Source organism: Pollicipes pollicipes, unplaced genomic scaffold (assembly GCF_011947565.3).
Source record: "Pollicipes pollicipes isolate AB1234 unplaced genomic scaffold, Ppol_2.1 Scaffold_7261;HRSCAF=8764_pilon_pilon_pilon, whole genome shotgun sequence".
Taxonomy (NCBI): Eukaryota; Metazoa; Arthropoda; class Thecostraca; order Pollicipedomorpha; family Pollicipedidae; genus Pollicipes; species Pollicipes pollicipes.
Window position 1 is genome coordinate 14,335,067 of NW_023597054.1, and position 17,541 is coordinate 14,352,607.

General features: G+C 53.4%; 1 protein-coding gene and 1 long non-coding RNA gene across 2 annotated transcripts; both read left to right on the forward strand.

Moving 5' to 3' along the window:
- The first annotated feature begins 994 nt into the window (after positions 1-994).
- LOC119112951 (uncharacterized) lies at positions 995-2,885 on the forward strand. The gene is made up of 5 exons (XR_005095806.1): positions 995-1,184; positions 1,486-1,587; positions 2,184-2,322; positions 2,559-2,693; positions 2,856-2,885. It is a non-coding gene; the product is annotated as an uncharacterized LOC119112951 (long non-coding RNA).
- Positions 2,886-2,997: 112 nt separating this feature from the next.
- LOC119112392 (palmitoyltransferase AKR1) lies at positions 2,998-6,390 on the forward strand. Its single transcript, XM_037236572.1, has 5 exons — positions 2,998-3,023; positions 3,381-3,620; positions 4,140-4,222; positions 4,590-4,774; positions 5,193-6,390. The coding sequence occupies exons 2-5, from the start codon at positions 3,562-3,564 to the stop codon at positions 5,613-5,615; spliced, it is 750 nt and encodes a 249-aa protein (XP_037092467.1). The 5' UTR covers positions 2,998-3,023; positions 3,381-3,561; the 3' UTR covers positions 5,616-6,390.
- The last annotated feature ends 11,151 nt before the right edge of the window (positions 6,391-17,541 follow it).

A 17,541-nucleotide genomic window follows, 5' to 3' on the forward strand; every position in this document is an offset into this window, starting at 1 on the left:
GTGTGGAATGTCGTGCATGGTGTCAGCCCAGTGAGTGCACGGTCTTGCAGATCAAGCCTGAACTCGAACTGTTCAACTGAGGTCGACGACACGACCGGGTATGGAAGAGCGTTCCAGTCGCTGACACCCGCGTGCTGAATGAGTTACGACGGACGAGAGTGCTAGCTCGAGGTTTTCTGACCTTCCATTGGTGTCCTCTCGTCACCTCCGAGTAGTGCCTTGTCAGGAACTCGTCTTCCGACAGCGTCATACCTCCGTGAAACAGCTGGTACACATACCATGTCTCCCCTACGACGACGATAGTATAGCAAGGGCAACTGAAGGAGTCTGAGCCTCTCAGGGTATGGCTGGCGCCTCAATTCATGGACAAGCCGGGTAGCTCGTCGCTGAACCCGTTCCAGCCGCTTCTGGTCCAGTTTGTCGAACGGGCCCCAGATAACGTTGCCATGCTCTTAGTACGGACGTACCAAGATCTTAAAAAGCAATGACAACGTGCGAACATCGATATTGGCAAAAGACCGCCTCACGGCCCCGAGGTCCTTCTCGGTGGACTCGACCGCGATTTCGGCGCCGTCCAACCCGGCGCCGAATTGCAGTTCCCAATGTGCATTATTTTGCACTTTGTTGCACTAAAGGGCAGCAGCCACTCCTTTGACCACTTGGCCAGGGCGCCGAGGTCAGCCTGCAAAGGTGAGTCAGTCAGGGGCCTCGGGACACGACAGTAGACCTGTACACAGTATTCATGACAGTAGTCATGTGCACACACACACACACACATACACACACAATATATATATATATATATATATATATATATATATAATATATATTGATGAGCGCACGCGGATTTAGGAGATGTAGACGCATTGATCTGATGTGGCAACAAAATGTCATATTTTTCGACGCACTGAAGACAAAATATTTCATCGTAGAAAATATGAACATTTCTATGCAGTCAGTGGTAACTTGAACATGACGGGCGCGGGCCGGTGAGAGTAGCTTCAGGCTGAGAATACACCAGTTTACGTTGGTGAGGTATCAACACCACATCCATAACACTCCAACGATGCAATTGACGACGGACATGAACGTTTCTAATGTGATCGAGCAGATGTCGTTCATGGATTCATCTCACTTGAAAAAACTGCTCCTGTCGCAGCCAGATCTACTGACCGTGAAATATGGTAAGCCGCATTTAAGCCCTACCTATTTTAGCATCAGTTGGATTTAAATGATTTGTGTGTAAACATAAGAATTGAGTTTTTTTGCTAAGCTTAACTAATTAATTTATGCCTATAACTGACTATGGAAATGCCAATTCAGCAGTCAATATCATATTAAGAGGTTAGTAAAACATTCCATGCAATGCCATTATGCATCTACCCATTGCACAGACTTGAATGAACCCATATTTCCCAAAACAATGAGAATGTTTCAGTTAGCTTGTTGTTATTTGCTTCTTTAATTTGCAGCTTATACTTACAGGAGGAAAATCGGCTCTGCACTGTGCAATTCTCTCAGGGAATTTGGCTGCAGTGCAAGGTGTCCTAGGAAATGCTGGATATTCAGATGAAGCTGATCCTGCAGGTCAGCACATGTACAGGGTATTTGTTGGTTGCAGATTGAGATGATGAAACCATTTTAAGAGTTTATGTATCTACACTCTGCTTTGAGCACAGAAAGATGTGAAATATGTTTGATGTTGTAAAGCTTTGTCACATAAGGAAATTTTAAATTCAATCAGGTCTTATGCTAGAGCAGGGAATTTCTTGGACCCTGGATCAAGAAGGTGATTGTAGAGTGAAGAGAGGCATAAGCTATGCACTGGGTTTTCAGTATGGACATTGTATTGTGAAACACCAAGGGGAGGTAAGCACATGATTTTCTTCATGCAAAATGTGCTTTCTTTCATGGTTTTTCCAGCCTTTACAAGGCCTATGTGGAACACTTAGTGTCATAAAGCAAACAAATTTTACACCTTGAGATATTCTCAGTTGCATTGCAAGAAGGGAATCCTGTCAGTGTGAACACAGCATATTCCAACCTTTTTATCACATAATATTTTGCCAGATCCTCTTGCTGATATATGAAGATGTGTTTCTTGTTATGAGAATGAGGAGATGATATGCATGTTTTTTATGAAGGCTTCCAGATTGCCTTTTGACATGTGTGATTTCTTTTAGGTCAGACACCACTATTTGCAGCTTGTTTGAGTGGTCAGTTGTGGACCATTGGCCAGCTGATTGCATCTGGGGCTGATGTTGAGTGCAGAGATGCTCATGGTGCCAGCTGTGTCCATGCAGCTGCCCAGAATGGCCATCTGTGAGTACCTAATGCAAATCATTTGTAGACTACTCCCAAAATTGCAACCATGCATTGTCTCAGCCCATACAGATGTTTTTTTAAAGCTCATTGACTCCTAAGCATGACAATTTTTGTGGTCACCAAAGTGGGTGTGTATGAGTTTGGTCTGTCATCAGTGAACCATGCCATTCCCTTCCACCGATGCTGTCCCTTACTACCATGATGAGCGATGCACATGCGGCATGTGCCCTCAGCACGGTGCTGCAGTACCTGGAGACAGTGGTGGGGGCGCCGCTATCAGCGGTGGACGCGGACGGCCGCACGCCGCTGATGATGGCCGCCGGCGCTGGGCACGCCGCCACTGTCCAGTACCTGCTGGAGAGGGCCAGGTCAGGGTGGACGGCTGCGGGCCAGCTGGTGTCCCACAGCAGAGCAGTCTTGTAACATGTGGAGGCTTGTTGTGGAGGTGTGACGTCCGCCGTATGGTTGCCTGCCTCGTCTGGACTGCGTGGGGACGTTTCCCTGAGGCTGTGCCGTGCCACTGCCCGTAGGCCGTCCCTGCTGGCGGCCGACCGGCGGGGCGAGACGGCGCTGCACCACGCGGCTCGCGGCGGTCACGAGCACGTGTGCTGGCTGCTGGTGAGCGGCGGCGGCGCCGGGCTGCTGGCGGCGACCAGCGCCGAGGGACGCAGCCCGCACCAGCTCGTGTCGCCGGCCAGGTACGGCGGCTGCCGGCCGGGTGCGGACCGGGGTGGGGCGTGGATGAGAGCGCATAACGTGCGGTCCAGTGACGCGTTGTGGTCACGGCCGCGGCATCAGCTGGGATATGACACGCTTCTGCCACAGCGAGTCGTGTAGAAAGAACGTAAGGACGGAACAATGGGACAAATGATAGCTTTCAAAAACATTTTTGGAAGGGACATAAACCCGAGTCCTAGGTATATAGTGGCTCATGCAACACGCTGCTTCGGTAGCTGGTCGCCCTCACTTTGTCTGGCTGTCACTTATGCCCATTTTTCTGCAGCCCACCCTTGGCACCAACCACAGACCCCACTCCTTTCTCGTGCCGCCCACAGGCCGGCCTGCGGGAGGTTTCTAACCCGATTGCATGCGCGCCACCTGGCGGGCGGCGGTGTGCCCTCGCCGCGGCCGCTCTGGCTGTGGACGCTGTGGCGGCCGGCCGTCACGTACCTGTTGACGCTGCTGCTGTGCCAGCTGACGCCGGATCGGTGGGCGCCTGTGCTGAACCCGGCCCTGATGGCGGCCGGTCTGCTGACGCTGCGCGGCCAGAGCCACCGGCTCGGCCACCCCAGCCGGTGAGCGGGCGGCGCTGCTCACCGCTCCGCCGCGCCGCCGGGGCATTGGCGGCTGGGGTTCCACTCGTGAGCTGTCAGCTGCTGGTCTGGGGATGACGGAATGGGCGTGCCTACTGAGTGGTGCTCAGGGATTAGTCAAACGTGGCCTGTGACGTCACCAGTCACTGACAGGTGCCGCGGCTGTCTGGTTGAGTTGGACAGTGTTTGACACAGTGCCAGTCAGTCGTGCACAGCACGAGTCAAACGTGACTCTAGTTACGTTTGTTCCACGCGTAATAATTACCTGTCACTGTCACATCGGCCTCAATGGCTCACACTGATAAAGACGCATGCGCCGGTGTCTTCCTCATGCAATGTATCGCGGGAACTTACTCGCCCTGTCAGCTGTTACCTATTAGTTTGGGCGCTGAGATCTGCTCGAAATACATCACGCGATTCCCTTTCACACGCCCTCCGCATGTCTGTGCTCACAGTTTGGCAGTGCACTGCCGACCGTTGACAACTGCTGTTGGTTTTCAGTCTGCCGAGTCCATTCGCGTTGGGAGGCGTTCTGGCGCTGACGGGGGTGTCAGTGGCGTCCGGTCTGGTCTACCTGAAGACCTGTATCCTTTGAATGAGGTCGGCCGGGATTTGACGGAACTTTGGTATTCCACCGAACTACGGGGCAAGGAGGGGTCCTGTGTCAGAGTCAGTATAGTAAAATTAGGGGTCCTCGATTGTTCTGGGAGCGATGCCCTGTGCTCGCAAGAATGTTTAGGATGTGGTAAACGTAACGAACAATTCGTGAGCATATCATGACGATATTAGTGAAAAGTTGTTTTGAGGCATGTTCTGCACAGAAGAGCATTTTATGGGTCATGCTACGCGACAAACGGATGGGAACGTTTATTTTTGTGTGCGGGTGTCGCCCGCCCACCCGCCTCCCGCCCACACAGCCACAGTTAACGTCCCTGACCGTACGGAAGCCAGACCGGCTGGTGCCGCCCGCCTTCACAGCCCTAACGCTGGGCCTGCTGATCGGGTTCGTGCTCTGCTACCACGCGGCAGCCACGGCCGATCCCGGCCCGCTGGAGCCGACCGCAGACCTGGCCGCCACGCTCAGGAAGGTCGCCTCCGCCGTGACAGGCCAGGCCAGCTACTGCCCCGTCTGCAAGGTGGGCACGACGGCCGTATAGTAGCGGGCTTTCCCAAATCTGGCGGGTTTACAATCGCAACTAATTAAAGGGACCATAACTGCCGGCTCTGTGTGACCACGCACCGGATGTGCCTGACCCGCGCCCCTGCCTCAGTCGACGCGACCGTAACTGCCGACTCTGTGTAACCACGCACCGTGTGTGCCTGACCCGCGCCCCCGCTCCAGTCGACGCGACCGTGACCGCCGACTCTGTGTGCCCGCGCACCAGTGTGCCTGACCCGCGCTCCTCCTCCATTTGACGCGACCGTAACTGCCGGCTCTGTGTGCCCACGCACCGGGTGTGCCTGACCTGCGCCCCTGCTCCAGTCAACGCGACCGTAACTGCCGACTCTGTGTGACCACGCACCGGGCGTGCCTGACCCGCGCTCCTCCTCCAGGTGATGCGGCGCGACCTGGGCCGTCACTGCCGGCTCTGCGAGCGCTGCTTCCGCGGCCAGGACCACCACTGCCTGTATATGGCCAGTTGTGTCACAGCGGCCAACAGACGGCGCTACTTGCGCGCCCTGCTTCTCGGCGCCGCCGGCTGCGCCGCCTACCTCTGTCACGTGGCCGCCTACCTCAGGCAGGTGGGGCCAGCCGACCGTTGGCTCCCGCTCCTGCTCGGCAGCGACATTTATACTGGTAGTTGCATTTTGGGCCACGTGGCGGCGCTGCTGTTCATCAGGTCGCTGGTGTGGCACGAGCTGAAGTATCTGTGGGCGGCTCTAGACGGCAGGGGCTGTCGCAAGGTCAGCAGGATTGTGCGATATGTCTGTGGAGGTCCGAATATTTCCCACACAGAGAGCTGCATGGCCGCCTGACTCAGTATTCGTGTCTGTGTATTATTGTTGTGCTGGTCGTGTCATCATTATACCTCACCATGCTCGCTGTGTCATCACTGGGTGCCACCATATCCTAGTGCCAAGAGATTGTGACTTGTCGTATTTCTGAGCCCATCGTGTTTGTTACACTAGCTTGTCTGTTGTCTTTTGCCAGTGCTACATGTGTCACTTTCATGACGTTACCGTGATCAATTCAGAGCGTATTTGTAGAATAACATGCGATTTGTGGTGACTTCGTTTTGTGCACGACGTTAACATTTACATGTAAATGTTTGTCCCGCATGCCCATGATTGATCCAGCCAGTTTTCTCCCTCACTGTTTCATCCCAATCCCTCCACGGCCCGCCTCACCGTGGGGCACGCCGCCGTCGCTAGCCATGAGTCTGCCCCATGACCGCTCTGGTGAGAGTCCCGCTGCTGCACCCGAGCACACCGCGTAGTGGAGTCCCTGGACGGGGTAAGATTTGGCAACGGTAGCAACCCACGACGGCCGCGACGTTGCCCCGTCGCGTACCCGTCTCCTTCATCCCGCAGCTGGCTAACCATGGTACGTCTGATGCCATGCTAAGCAGATTGCAGTGCTTGGAATCATATGTTCAAACACATCACGGTTTTCATGTTCTTTTCTGGCGCGGAGTTTTTTCAGCTGGACCGTGATCATGTCATTCAAGTTGCATCTCGCTAAGTCGCTGTTGTCCATCCTGTCCTACTCATCGGGTGCCGTGGTGCCTGAGCCCCCCCCCCCCCCCCCCCCCCCCCCCCTATCCTTCACTAACGAGCTGTCCTCCCGCTGCATCCGCTCCTCCCACCTTGGCCGTCGGTCTGCTTCTGCTGCTGCTCCGGCCCGGACGGGTTGTGTGGTTATGCTTTTTATATTTATGGTCCACACCTCTCTTGCCATCGACCGACCACTGCAAACACCCCGGGGCGTGTTTGGACAACGCTCCGTTCGCTGGACGATCAATTTGTTCGCGGTGCGCTCATCGACGGCGCGACGACCTCGCGCCACGTGACCTCGATACCGCCGGGAGGCGATCGCCTCCTGTTTTCGCGATCGTCTCTTGAATGGACACCTGTTCACTGGACACATCGACCAGGCGTTGGACATTGATTTTTGATCAGTGCTGTGCGCACTGGGGCTTGGAGCGGGCAGCACGGGTCAAACGCCCAGCCCGGGGGGTGCTGTCAGCAGAAGCTGAGTAACGCGCGTAGTAGCCAGTGTGCTCCATCGCTGCATGGAGACGAACATGGGGTATCAACGTTGGCTGTAGTTTGGGGGTGAGATGTGTGTGGACCAGGCCAGGCCATCACTGATTTCCTTCTTATTGTTTGTAGTTACGAGCAGCAAACAAGCGCTGCTAAGCTGTTGCGTTCCCTCGACGCCTAGCAGCAGGACTGCAGCTGATGTGTCGTTCACGAGAGGACAAGTAACACTATTCTAATGAAATCGTCGCGCAATCGTTGCACAATTGATCCTGAGTAACGTTGGTCTTGCACTGCCTTATCGTGATACTGTAGCAAGCCATAGCCGATATATTTGTGTGTTGCAACACGGGTGCCGTATTGCAATAAAGTGGTCGTTTTGTCTTCGATCTGTTCTCCGGCGGAACGAATTTACAGTCTCCAAGATTTTACCAACACAGCGGATGCACCAGGCAGAGATCTATGCGTCTGATCATCGAGTAGATAAGCGATAAACGGTGGCAACTGTGATCAAAAGTCAAGATTTAATTTCCGCAAAAGCAGATGAGAGACAAAGAAAAAAAACTTTCGGCTCCCATTTAATTGCATAGGAGCATTGCCTTTTTACATCGAAGGATGTCTTATACTTTCAGAAACATGGATACGTGCGATAAGATATGTAAGCAACTGGTTGTGATATTCTGGAAAACAGACAATGGTGCATTTTGCGTACTTCTAAGGGCCCAAACGATCGCAATTAAACTGTCGATAGCCAGCGTCATTTACGATACAGGCGTGTGTTGGTCACATCACGGTTTTGGGGATGCTCCAGCAAGCCGATAAGCTCTGCCTGGTGGCCTAACTAGTTCACCAATTAGCCCAGGAGCGCGGCACAGGCCACGTGTTTAATCCGATCAACCCTCCGGCGTTGACTGGCGCGCATTATGCAAATGCTTCGGAATTGGGAACCTCCGACTGGAAACAACACAGGGGAAATGACAGAGATAAGCCCGGATTCCCTGTACAAACAGATGTGACGCCTTGTCGACAGTGTCTATATAGCACTGCCATCGACAGTGGCAATCTGCGTGCTGGCGTAAATGTATTGTGTTACGTCGGTGACCCATGGACCGCCCCATGATCACGGTGTTCAAATTGCCGGAAATGTTTCACTCCAACCGAATTCAGTAGTCAAAGCTGCTACCAGTGCTTTTTTTTTCTTCGCAATAAAGTGGCGTGTCACTTACCTTACGAGCCCTCGACACATCTGCATCGGTCTATCTGCCGGCAGTAAATGACCTATCGATCCTCGGGCTGCATCTCCACAAACGGAGGCTCCTTTGGTGTCGGGCTCGTTCCGATGCGGCTGGCGCGCCGGTCCGCCGCACTCGACCTACTGCGCGGCCCCGCCCCGGCGGCCGCGGCCCTCCCGCGGGCCGCTGATGAGATTACCATCGTCGCGTTAGCGGCGGTAATAACAGGTGTCACTCCTGGGAGACGCCACGCCGGCCGCGCCGCCTCAGCTGGGCACGCGCGCTGTTTACTCTGTCGACCGCGCCGGCGCGCCGGCAAGGGCTTCGTCGCGGGACCTGGTGCCGTCCTTGAGGGAGATCGGCCACGGATGGCGCCCTTGCCTTTTGAATAACGACACCATTCGGCTAGATTCGAAGGCTCTTCCATGTGTGGATCCTCGCCGCTATCTCTGACGTTGACTTAGTATGCGTCTCGCGTGATTTTTATTTGCACCTCTGGTGCAGGCGCTTTCACAAAGGCCGCTGTCGGTTTTCCGCGGTTCGATGCCGTTTACAATATTTATGATGTGGACGGTGTGCGATGCAGGTGTATGCATACGCACAGAATAAAATGCACGTCAGTATCAACGCGTTTAAACAATTACAGGAAGGACAATACCTGACATTGCACTGCTCTTCGCCGACCGTTTTCGCCAGCCAAGTCGGGCGAGTCTATTAATTTTTATGGGCGCCTCTGCTGTCCGGCTGAATGACCGGCGACGCCGATACAGCCGTTTTGATTTATTAGCCCGCTAATGGCCTATTATGTCTGGAAAATACACGGTGGACGCGGCCATAAAAGCCGGTGTTATTGATGGCAGGCTGGCTGGCGGCGTGCCGCCGTCTCAGACGGCGGGCTGCGCCCTGATCTCTTCCGGGGCGCGTCGGCACCACTCCACCGCCGCTTCCGGCGCTGCCGAGGGGCTGTATCTTACCCCGCCGGGCTGGGTCGGCCTTCCTCTCAGCCGCCCCGGTCGTCACAGAGCATGGGCGGGCTGCCCCGCTAGAGTGTGGAAGGTTATAAAGACGACAGATGCTCTGCTGCCATGTGTCGCCACGTAAACCAATACGCCGTCCGATGTGAAGGCTGTTTTCGCCACGCATGATCTACTGAACAGGCCCTGAGTTCCGCACGTGTTTATGTCGCAGCCGTGCTCCCCACCGACGGATCGCTACACGTCACCAGCGCATTTTTTATTCCGGCCGCCGGCCGTAAATTACGCGCCGCCCAATATCGTCACCATTACAAACACCGTCCGCTTCCCCCGCCGTCCCCCTCAGAATATTCTTCGGAGATTAATCCGGTCGGGCGCGGTGCCCCCTCGCGCCGGGCCCCCTCCATCCGCACGTCTTTGCCCCGCGGCTCTGCAGCTCGCGGGGACGTGACTCAGCGCGGTCTGAGGACGGCTCGCTACCGGCGGCGCCTCGGCGAGCACCAGCTGCCGCCCGCGGACCAATTACGAGCCGGGATGGCCGGCCGCCGGACCCAGTCGGCAGTGAGCTGTTTATCGGCTGTATTTCGGTGCGGCGGTCTCGCAAGTGGGCCGCCACGCCAGACCAGGCTGAACCGAGGCGGCGACCAAGGTCGACAATCGTCTGCCTTCGGGGCGTTCTGTATAGGTGTAGGAACAGAAGGGCGCATTGGGTGGGGGGGGGGGGGGGGGGGCACGCGGTCACGTGCCCACTTTCAGGAATGTTGAAAATTGTTCCTATAGCGATGCATGAAAAAAATTGAGTCCAAGATGCCATATCGCCTATCATTGTTATGTCAACTATAGCAGGCAATCAGTCTATTCAAGAGTGTTCGCTCAACATCCCCGACTAGCTGGAACAACGGCAAAGGGAGGAGGAGGCGGATATCTCCATACCTTTTCAAATTTAGCGGTAACCCTATAGAGTTTCATGGGAACACATGAGGTGGAAATCGCCCTTACCTTTCATGCTTATTGACTTCGAAGACCCATTTAAGCTGCTGGCCCGTATTTGATGGCAGTGGACGCCCACTTGCAGAAATGTCAGGATTGGGGCGGTGAAACTACATGACCGGATATTCTAGCCATGGATGGCGTATCTCCACCACCGCACGTGAAGGCTGCAAAATTGTGCAGTCGTCTCCAAAGCTGAAAACGCCCGACGCAAACATGTTTACCTAATGCTCCAGATGTGACGACAAAACTCCTGAGCGCCGCCGGTGGTGCCGGGTAAGCCATCAAGCGCGCCGCGCTGCACCGCTGCCGAAAATAATAACTCCCCGCCCGCGGCCCAATCGTCTATGAAATCCTATTATGATGAGATGCGGCGCGACGCTCGCCCCGGGCGCGGATTTGCCGGATTCCGCCCGCAGTGCGTGAACGGCCGCCTCGAGCCGCAGCGCACGGCGGCGCCGCCACAGATCCGGGCCGGGCTTCCCAGTGTGGACACGTCGGGCGGCCCTCGGTGGCGGCTTGCGTCTGTCGTAGGAGCGCCCTATCGCACGAGCCGCGGCCCCGGCCGGCGTCGGCGGCGAGACGGAGCCCGCGCCGGGCGACGCCGCCGGAAAACCAAGTCGCCGCGGCGGCAGACCGTGCCGGGACCGGTCCCCGCCTCGCTCTTATTTGGCGAGCTGTGTTGAAATGAGCCCGCGCGCCAGAGGACGGAGACAGACTAAAGTATTGTCAGGCTTCTTTGTTGAGAACTTACGAAATCCCCAGATAATTAGGTACTTTTTTCTCTTCCCGCCCGAGGCTCCGCTGGAAGACTTGGTATTTACACGGCAAACACGGGTGAACACTAAATTGGACCCCGGCACTGCCTATCTTTATTTGCTGGAACTTGTCAAACACACGCTTAAGTGAAAAGAAAGAGTTATCTGAATGTTCTAGTGGTACGACCGAATGTTTCTGAAGGTTCCATCGTCTTGGGAGGGTAGCGGAAGGGGTGGGGGCAGAAAAGACCAGACATCAACAGTCGTCCGCTGCTGCTGAACTTTTGGAAAGTGCAAGCATTTACGATCTATACGCAACGTACAGGCAAGACGTGTGCCGTGTGCTCAGTGCACAGTTGCCCAGCACACCAGACCGTGGAACGGCGCATTCACCTTGACACCAGCTACAAATTACTAACGTCGAATGAAGCTTCGGTGCGTTCTGGTATTCTGAGCTAGGCTCCTATTTACGGAGTGGCGTACAGAGTCGGTTTCCGGCGCGCCCCTCTCATCCGACCCCGGCGGCGCACCGAAGACGCCGATCGGCGGGCGCCGTCGTCAGGCAGATGAGGATGGTGGCTCGCCTCGCCCCCCCCCCCCCCCCGCCCCGGCGCCGCCTCGGGCGACCGGAAATGACCGGCCGGGCGGGCCAAATGAGCTGGTCATTTGTCGTGTGACGTGCCGTCCGCGCACTCCCGTCTGCCGACCCCAGGGTACGCGGGACGGGGCGGCGCTTGGCCCGGAACGGTCATTCCCTCCGGCGGAGGCGGCGGGAAAATATGGCGGGAGAATGCTGTATGTATGAGAGTGGGATTGTCGATTTTTTAAAGGTTAAGGGTGAAGATGCTTTAAGAAATGCTCAAAGCGCTGTGCCGTGTTTGGTTGTCAGTGGCTTGACACGATTTGATGGTACCGAATGCAGCACACTGGACTTCATATGTCTTAAATCGTCTTCAGCTGCGTGCCTTTTCTGATCATGCGTAGAGTTGTACGATTTTCGCATGACGGCACCAGTCGTCACTGGATCAGTCCCGACAGCACTATGGCGGTGCCTGATCGTACAGTGGTGGTTTGCCAGCTCTAGGAAGTGGCATGCACTGACCACATCACAACCGATAGCAGGTAAATGCTGCCGAGTCTGAACCGTTATCCGCATACGACCGATTCCCTTTCGGGTTTTGACTCCCTGAAGCGTCTTGTGCGCAGAACGTTCCGATGACAGTAACACCCATCGATCTCGGGCCGTTGCCAGCGAGGCCGGGGCGATGTATGCCTGCTGTGGTTCAGAAGGTCGGCGCCGCCGCGCCGTACCTGAACGCGCGACCAGCTCGGCGCGGCGCGGGACCCACAGGCAGGATGATGCTGTATCAGCACGGTCAAGTCTTTACCGGCCACTGGCCCTGAGGTCGCTCGTAGCATGTTGTCGCCGCGTGCCGTGACTCATCTCGGGAGGAGAGGGGCATCATTATTGACCAGCCCCGCGTGACCTGTGGCCTCAGGGACGTGTGACGACCTCAGTGCTGAGCTGAGAAGCTGCGCTCACAGTGCGAGACCCCGTCACATTCTACTGAGAGTGGCCGTCTACTTGTGGTCAGTCCCGCAACTTGGCGGCGCGTCGAGAGCACGACGGATCTTCGAAAGTGGGGCGGGAACTGCGAACCCGGACGTTCCGCAGCGACTCAGTCAGTTCCGTCATGGTTCGAGATCTCCAAACTGTGGCGGAACTGGTCTACTCAGGCGTCTGGACCAGTTCAAGTTTGGGCCGGTACCGGGTTTGCGCTGCGACGCGTTTCATCGTTAGTCATTAGTTCCGGGGGTTTACATGAGCACTTTTAACAGCCACTTTTCAGTTAAAATGTAAATGTGATGTTCCTCGTAGCTGCACTGAACAACTTGCATTCCTGGGGCTCCATCCGGGGTAACTGCGCACACTCTTGCGATTCCACATGCACTCTGGCATGATCGTGACCTCCGGTGGATCGGACTTTTGTGTCATGTAAAACGATGTACCTAAATGTGTGCTGGAATCCCGCCGCGACCAGACTGTTTGATTTCGCTTCACCGGAAACTTTGACTCAAAGCGCATGAAAATGATGTTGACTGTCACATATTTAACCACAGTGCAACAAACGGTCGAAACCGATTCCAATTCAAATGGTATGGCTTAATTTCGGGATTGATTCCAGTGGAGTCAATTCTGGTGACGGCAGTTAAGGAGGTAAATCGTTCCTCTGGCATCACAAAAGTCTAAATCGGACCTTTACTTTGATATCAATGCACTAGTGCGACTGATCCATTTGACATGCGTATGTGGTCTCAGGCCATGAATATGTCCTGTTACCCACGTTTCTACTTGAGGCGACACATCGATGACTCGAGTGACTCATCTCTACTTGACCAACGAAGAAATGCTAAATCGATTCCGCTCTGACCGAGAGCAAACGAAACAGTAGCTCATTAGGTTAGTTCATATAGTGTATATTATGGTTCGTTGTCAAGACAATTTTGACTTCACGCGGAATCAGGCCCGGAATCTGCCAACCACCGAAATCGGATCACTTCCCGCACCTGTCTGAAATCGCCGCCTCCGTCCAGACAAAGCCACGCCCAGCCGGAGCCGATGTGGCACGCCTGCCCACACAAGGGTCAGACCACCCGCTGACGCAGCCGACAGTGGTCTCCATCGCTTCCCGAATATTACAGTCCTGTCAGCCTCTGGCCGAGGGCGAACTTCACCCGCTGCCGAGCGCTTCCCCAGTAAAATATATTGCCGCCGCCACTGAGGGCTCATTTGGCGGTATTGTGGGTAAATCATCCCGGATTCACTGCTCGTTTGTCGCTGCCCGGAGCGCTGGAGAGACTCAGTGTTCACATCGAGCCCTCAGACGGGTTCAGAAGCGCCCGTGTTAGTGCGTGGGGTATCAGTCAGGTCTGGACCGCCGGAACGGAATGGGTCCGGAGGGCTCGTAAACTATAAAAACCCAACGCTTCGGGGAATGAATAGGCTTTGATGAATTCAGGCCTGAGCCAGTGTGTCGTTGTGAGGACCAAAGAAAAATAACCGTCTTTTGCGTGTCGCGCTATAGGAGCAATGCAACAAGGAAACACTGTCTCTTATCGGTTGGAGGTCCTAGCCTAAGTTCTTAGATATCAGGTTTGACAAAATTCGCGAAATTTCGTTTTTGTGAACGGCCGCATGTCCTTATCTTGATGGCAAAACTGACTGCCGCATGAGCAAACAAGCCTATGCTTGGTGCAAGAGTGCTGTCGCTGGTCTCATCGAGAAGCTAGGCCTTTTGTGAGCCGACAGGCATATAGTGGGAAGGGTCAGGTAATGTTGCATATGGATACTAGTTTCCTATACTTAAAACTAGGATATGACTAAGATAGCTTTCTTTAATGTTAGTGTAGAGTCGACATTTATTAGCCGGCACCTGACGGCCGACATTCACTATTGCCTAGCATTTCAAATTCCTTGAGCTTACACTCCTTGCTTTCCCCCAATAAGTGGATGACATGTTAGGCACAAAGTGTAACCAATATGAAATATTACGCCGCCGAGCGCAAGACTGAAATGATTAGGGATGGAGAACAAAGCGAATTATTTCGCTGTACACCACGCGACGAATTACGTCTTATGTGATCCAACCAATGGCGAACAAAATCCTTCCCTTCCCTTAGAGTGCAGCTTTAAAGCTTGCTTTTAATGAATGTGACACATTATCATATGAAAGGAGCCACTCCCATCTGCAGATACTCCTGTTTGGGGATCCTTTTATTTCATCCCCTAGCCGGATGTAACAGGGGTATCTCCACTAATTCTACATGAGAACCGCGATGAACAAAGGACCTGCAACAGAAAGAGCTGAATGGGAGATTTAAATAATAACCTAATGATATAAATGCTATAATCTCTGACTACACGAACGATCCACAAAGATGATAAGCGCAGCGGCAATAGCTGGAGCCCAAGCTAACTCCGCGCGCAGTCTTCAAACAATCCTCCATCGAGCCGTGCGTTCCCATTTCTGTTCAGAGTGCCTCACGTCGGCGAGTTTTCCCTCTCACTGGGCCGAGCCTATGAGTCGTAAAAGAATGAGAGTCGGGGTGCGACCGGCGGCCAACTGTGAAATCAAGATTAGAGTTAATATTCGCCTCTGACTCACCGTCTGCGGCGCTCGAACAGGCTCAGTCGGCCGCGCGGCGTCCCGTGCCGGAGCTCGGTCGTGAAATCAGCGCCGAATCATCCGTCCTTCGAGCGGCGAACCAAATAGATCAGCGACGCCCGGCCAAACAGCAAATCCGCTCGCTGCATTTTTCATACCCGACAGCGTAATTGCGCGCAGCGTATCGACACGGAGCGGCCAGACTGCGTTTGAGGGCGGCGAGGTGGTGTTTTGCAGTGCGGTTTCGCAGGGTATTCATTGTGGCAACGCTGGGAAGTGGGTCGAACGCCGCAGCGTGCCACTGAACCCAGGAAGCACGGACACGTGCGTGACGACGGAATATTGCCCGGCGAATGACGCTTTATTCAAGTGAAATGTGCCCGCTCTTTCTGTTAGAAATTATTCGCTGCTAGTAAATGCTCGGTCCTAACCGACCCCAAGGCTCCCGCCAGAAGCATGCGGGCGAAAGGGAAGCTTATCAAAGCCATTTTACGAGGTCTTTTATTTAGCGGGGAACTAGTTACGTGTGTGTATGGCAGAGGTAAACACCGATAAAATTTCCGCACGCTGTTTTATGAATGCTTAAAGTCTCGCCTCTCTGCCTTTACTATTGTGACTGTCTACTAAAATTTCACTCAGACCTGTAAAGTTTCACTTTACGATGCAATTTGTCGGCGTATAGGTTAACTTTATATTGGTAACTGCCAGATTCCGTACAAGAGCGCGAGGCTACAACTGCACGATTAACACAAGCTTTGTCGCAGACCGTGCTTGGGTATTGCTCGCTATGTTGTGTTTAAGGCATTCTCGTAGTCACACGCTCCTCCACAGGGGAGGGTGATGTTGAACGCACGTCTCCCCAATGTTGAAAGGCTTTAACATTATGTCTATGAAATTCTATGAATGCAAGACCCAATATATACTTCGATATCCCTCAGACATTTAATCCACTGTGAGACCAATGATTTAAGTACGTTCATGGTTAGGTTGATGGTTGTGTAAGTTGACTGGACTTCTATTTATGTATGCGTCGTTGCTGTTAAGCTTTCACTGAAATGATTTCGTTGGAAGGCTACGTGAAACCGTCGGGTTTTAAGGGAGTGCTCCACATTTATATGGGGTTTTGAACCGAAATAGCCACCTTGAAGAGCTTTCGGTGCTGTTTACAACCATGCACTTCTTAAGACCTCAGCTTCTCCAGTTTCTGAGCTATACGTCCGCGAAACGGGGAATGGTATATCGGGGAGAGTAGTTCAAAGTCAGCTTGGCAGCCATTATGTCGTGATAACGCCATTCAGACCCTGCCATTCAGCGTGCCATGCAGTGATCAAGGCCAATAAAAAATGTAATTGTCGAGGCGTTCATATCTGGCGTTTGTGAGCGCGGTTTCCTGATATAACGGCAGTCAATTGACTCTCAATCAATATTTTGCAATGTACGATGACTTAATCAAACAATGACGCATTGAGAACCATATTTTCTCAACAAAGAGTTGTGCTGTCTAGAGCAGTCTTTTCCACTTAAAGAGCATACCAATAGTTATAAGTGAGCTTGTTTCATCATATCTGGTTCTTGCTCCAAAATCGTCAAATGCGAAACATTCCCTTTAATGGCTGACGTGCGTCAGAATATGTATGGGCTTCAGAGAGGACCAAGTAGAAATCCTCATCATCATTTCAACATTCCCCGCGCGTCGCAAGAAAATGAGACAATCTCGCACTTCTTGGCTCTTACCAACAGAGGACGAATGAGCAAGACATAATCCGTGTCTTTTCAATAAGACCGGAGACCATGTTGACGTGTTTAGTATCCACGTCATCTGCGAACGTCCGTCTCTCACGACACTCAGGGTTTTCGCTCCCCAAAATACATTTCGCGGTGTGCTTGCGAAAAAAAATATTGGAGAAGGAAACAGATATCATGCACATCCTTTGCGTTTAGTTTCCCATAGTAATCAAGTTTGGAAACGTTTAATAGCTGCCCCCTTGCTCTGAAATCCTATTCTGATAATTCTCCGGGCTTAAGTGTTTAAGCGTTTTAAGTTTAAGTGTGTCTTCGCAAACTGAGTTCAAGTCTGAATCGGAGTCCCTGGAAGCCGATTGCTAGCCCGAGTCTGTGCTCTTCGCCCTACAGTTTTAAGTGAGTCCACCAGTCTCCTGACGCTTTTTTATTTCATCAGATTCTTATAATTGAATAAAATATATTGCGTGATGTAGAACAAGGTTTAGCATGACACATTGTGTTGAAAAACACCGAGAAAGCAAGACAAAGTTTCAGGTGTGATAGCGGGGGGGGGGGGATGCTGGTTGCTCGAGATGCAAACCATAACGAGGTTTACTCATGCGAATACGGGTCTGACATAAGGATAACTATAGCTTCTGGCTTATTATAGAAAAATCACTGAAATCGTTATCGAATTGTAGGCGGTGCCGATCGCCTCTATGCCATTCTAGTGGCCGGGCCTAACTTATATGCAACCTACCCCAAAGGAAGGAAAAACATTTGGTCCGAATCTCATGTTTTTGGAGCCTCCGAGTCCAAATCCGAGCCTGGCGCTGAGTCCGAATGCTGGTGTCCTGCAT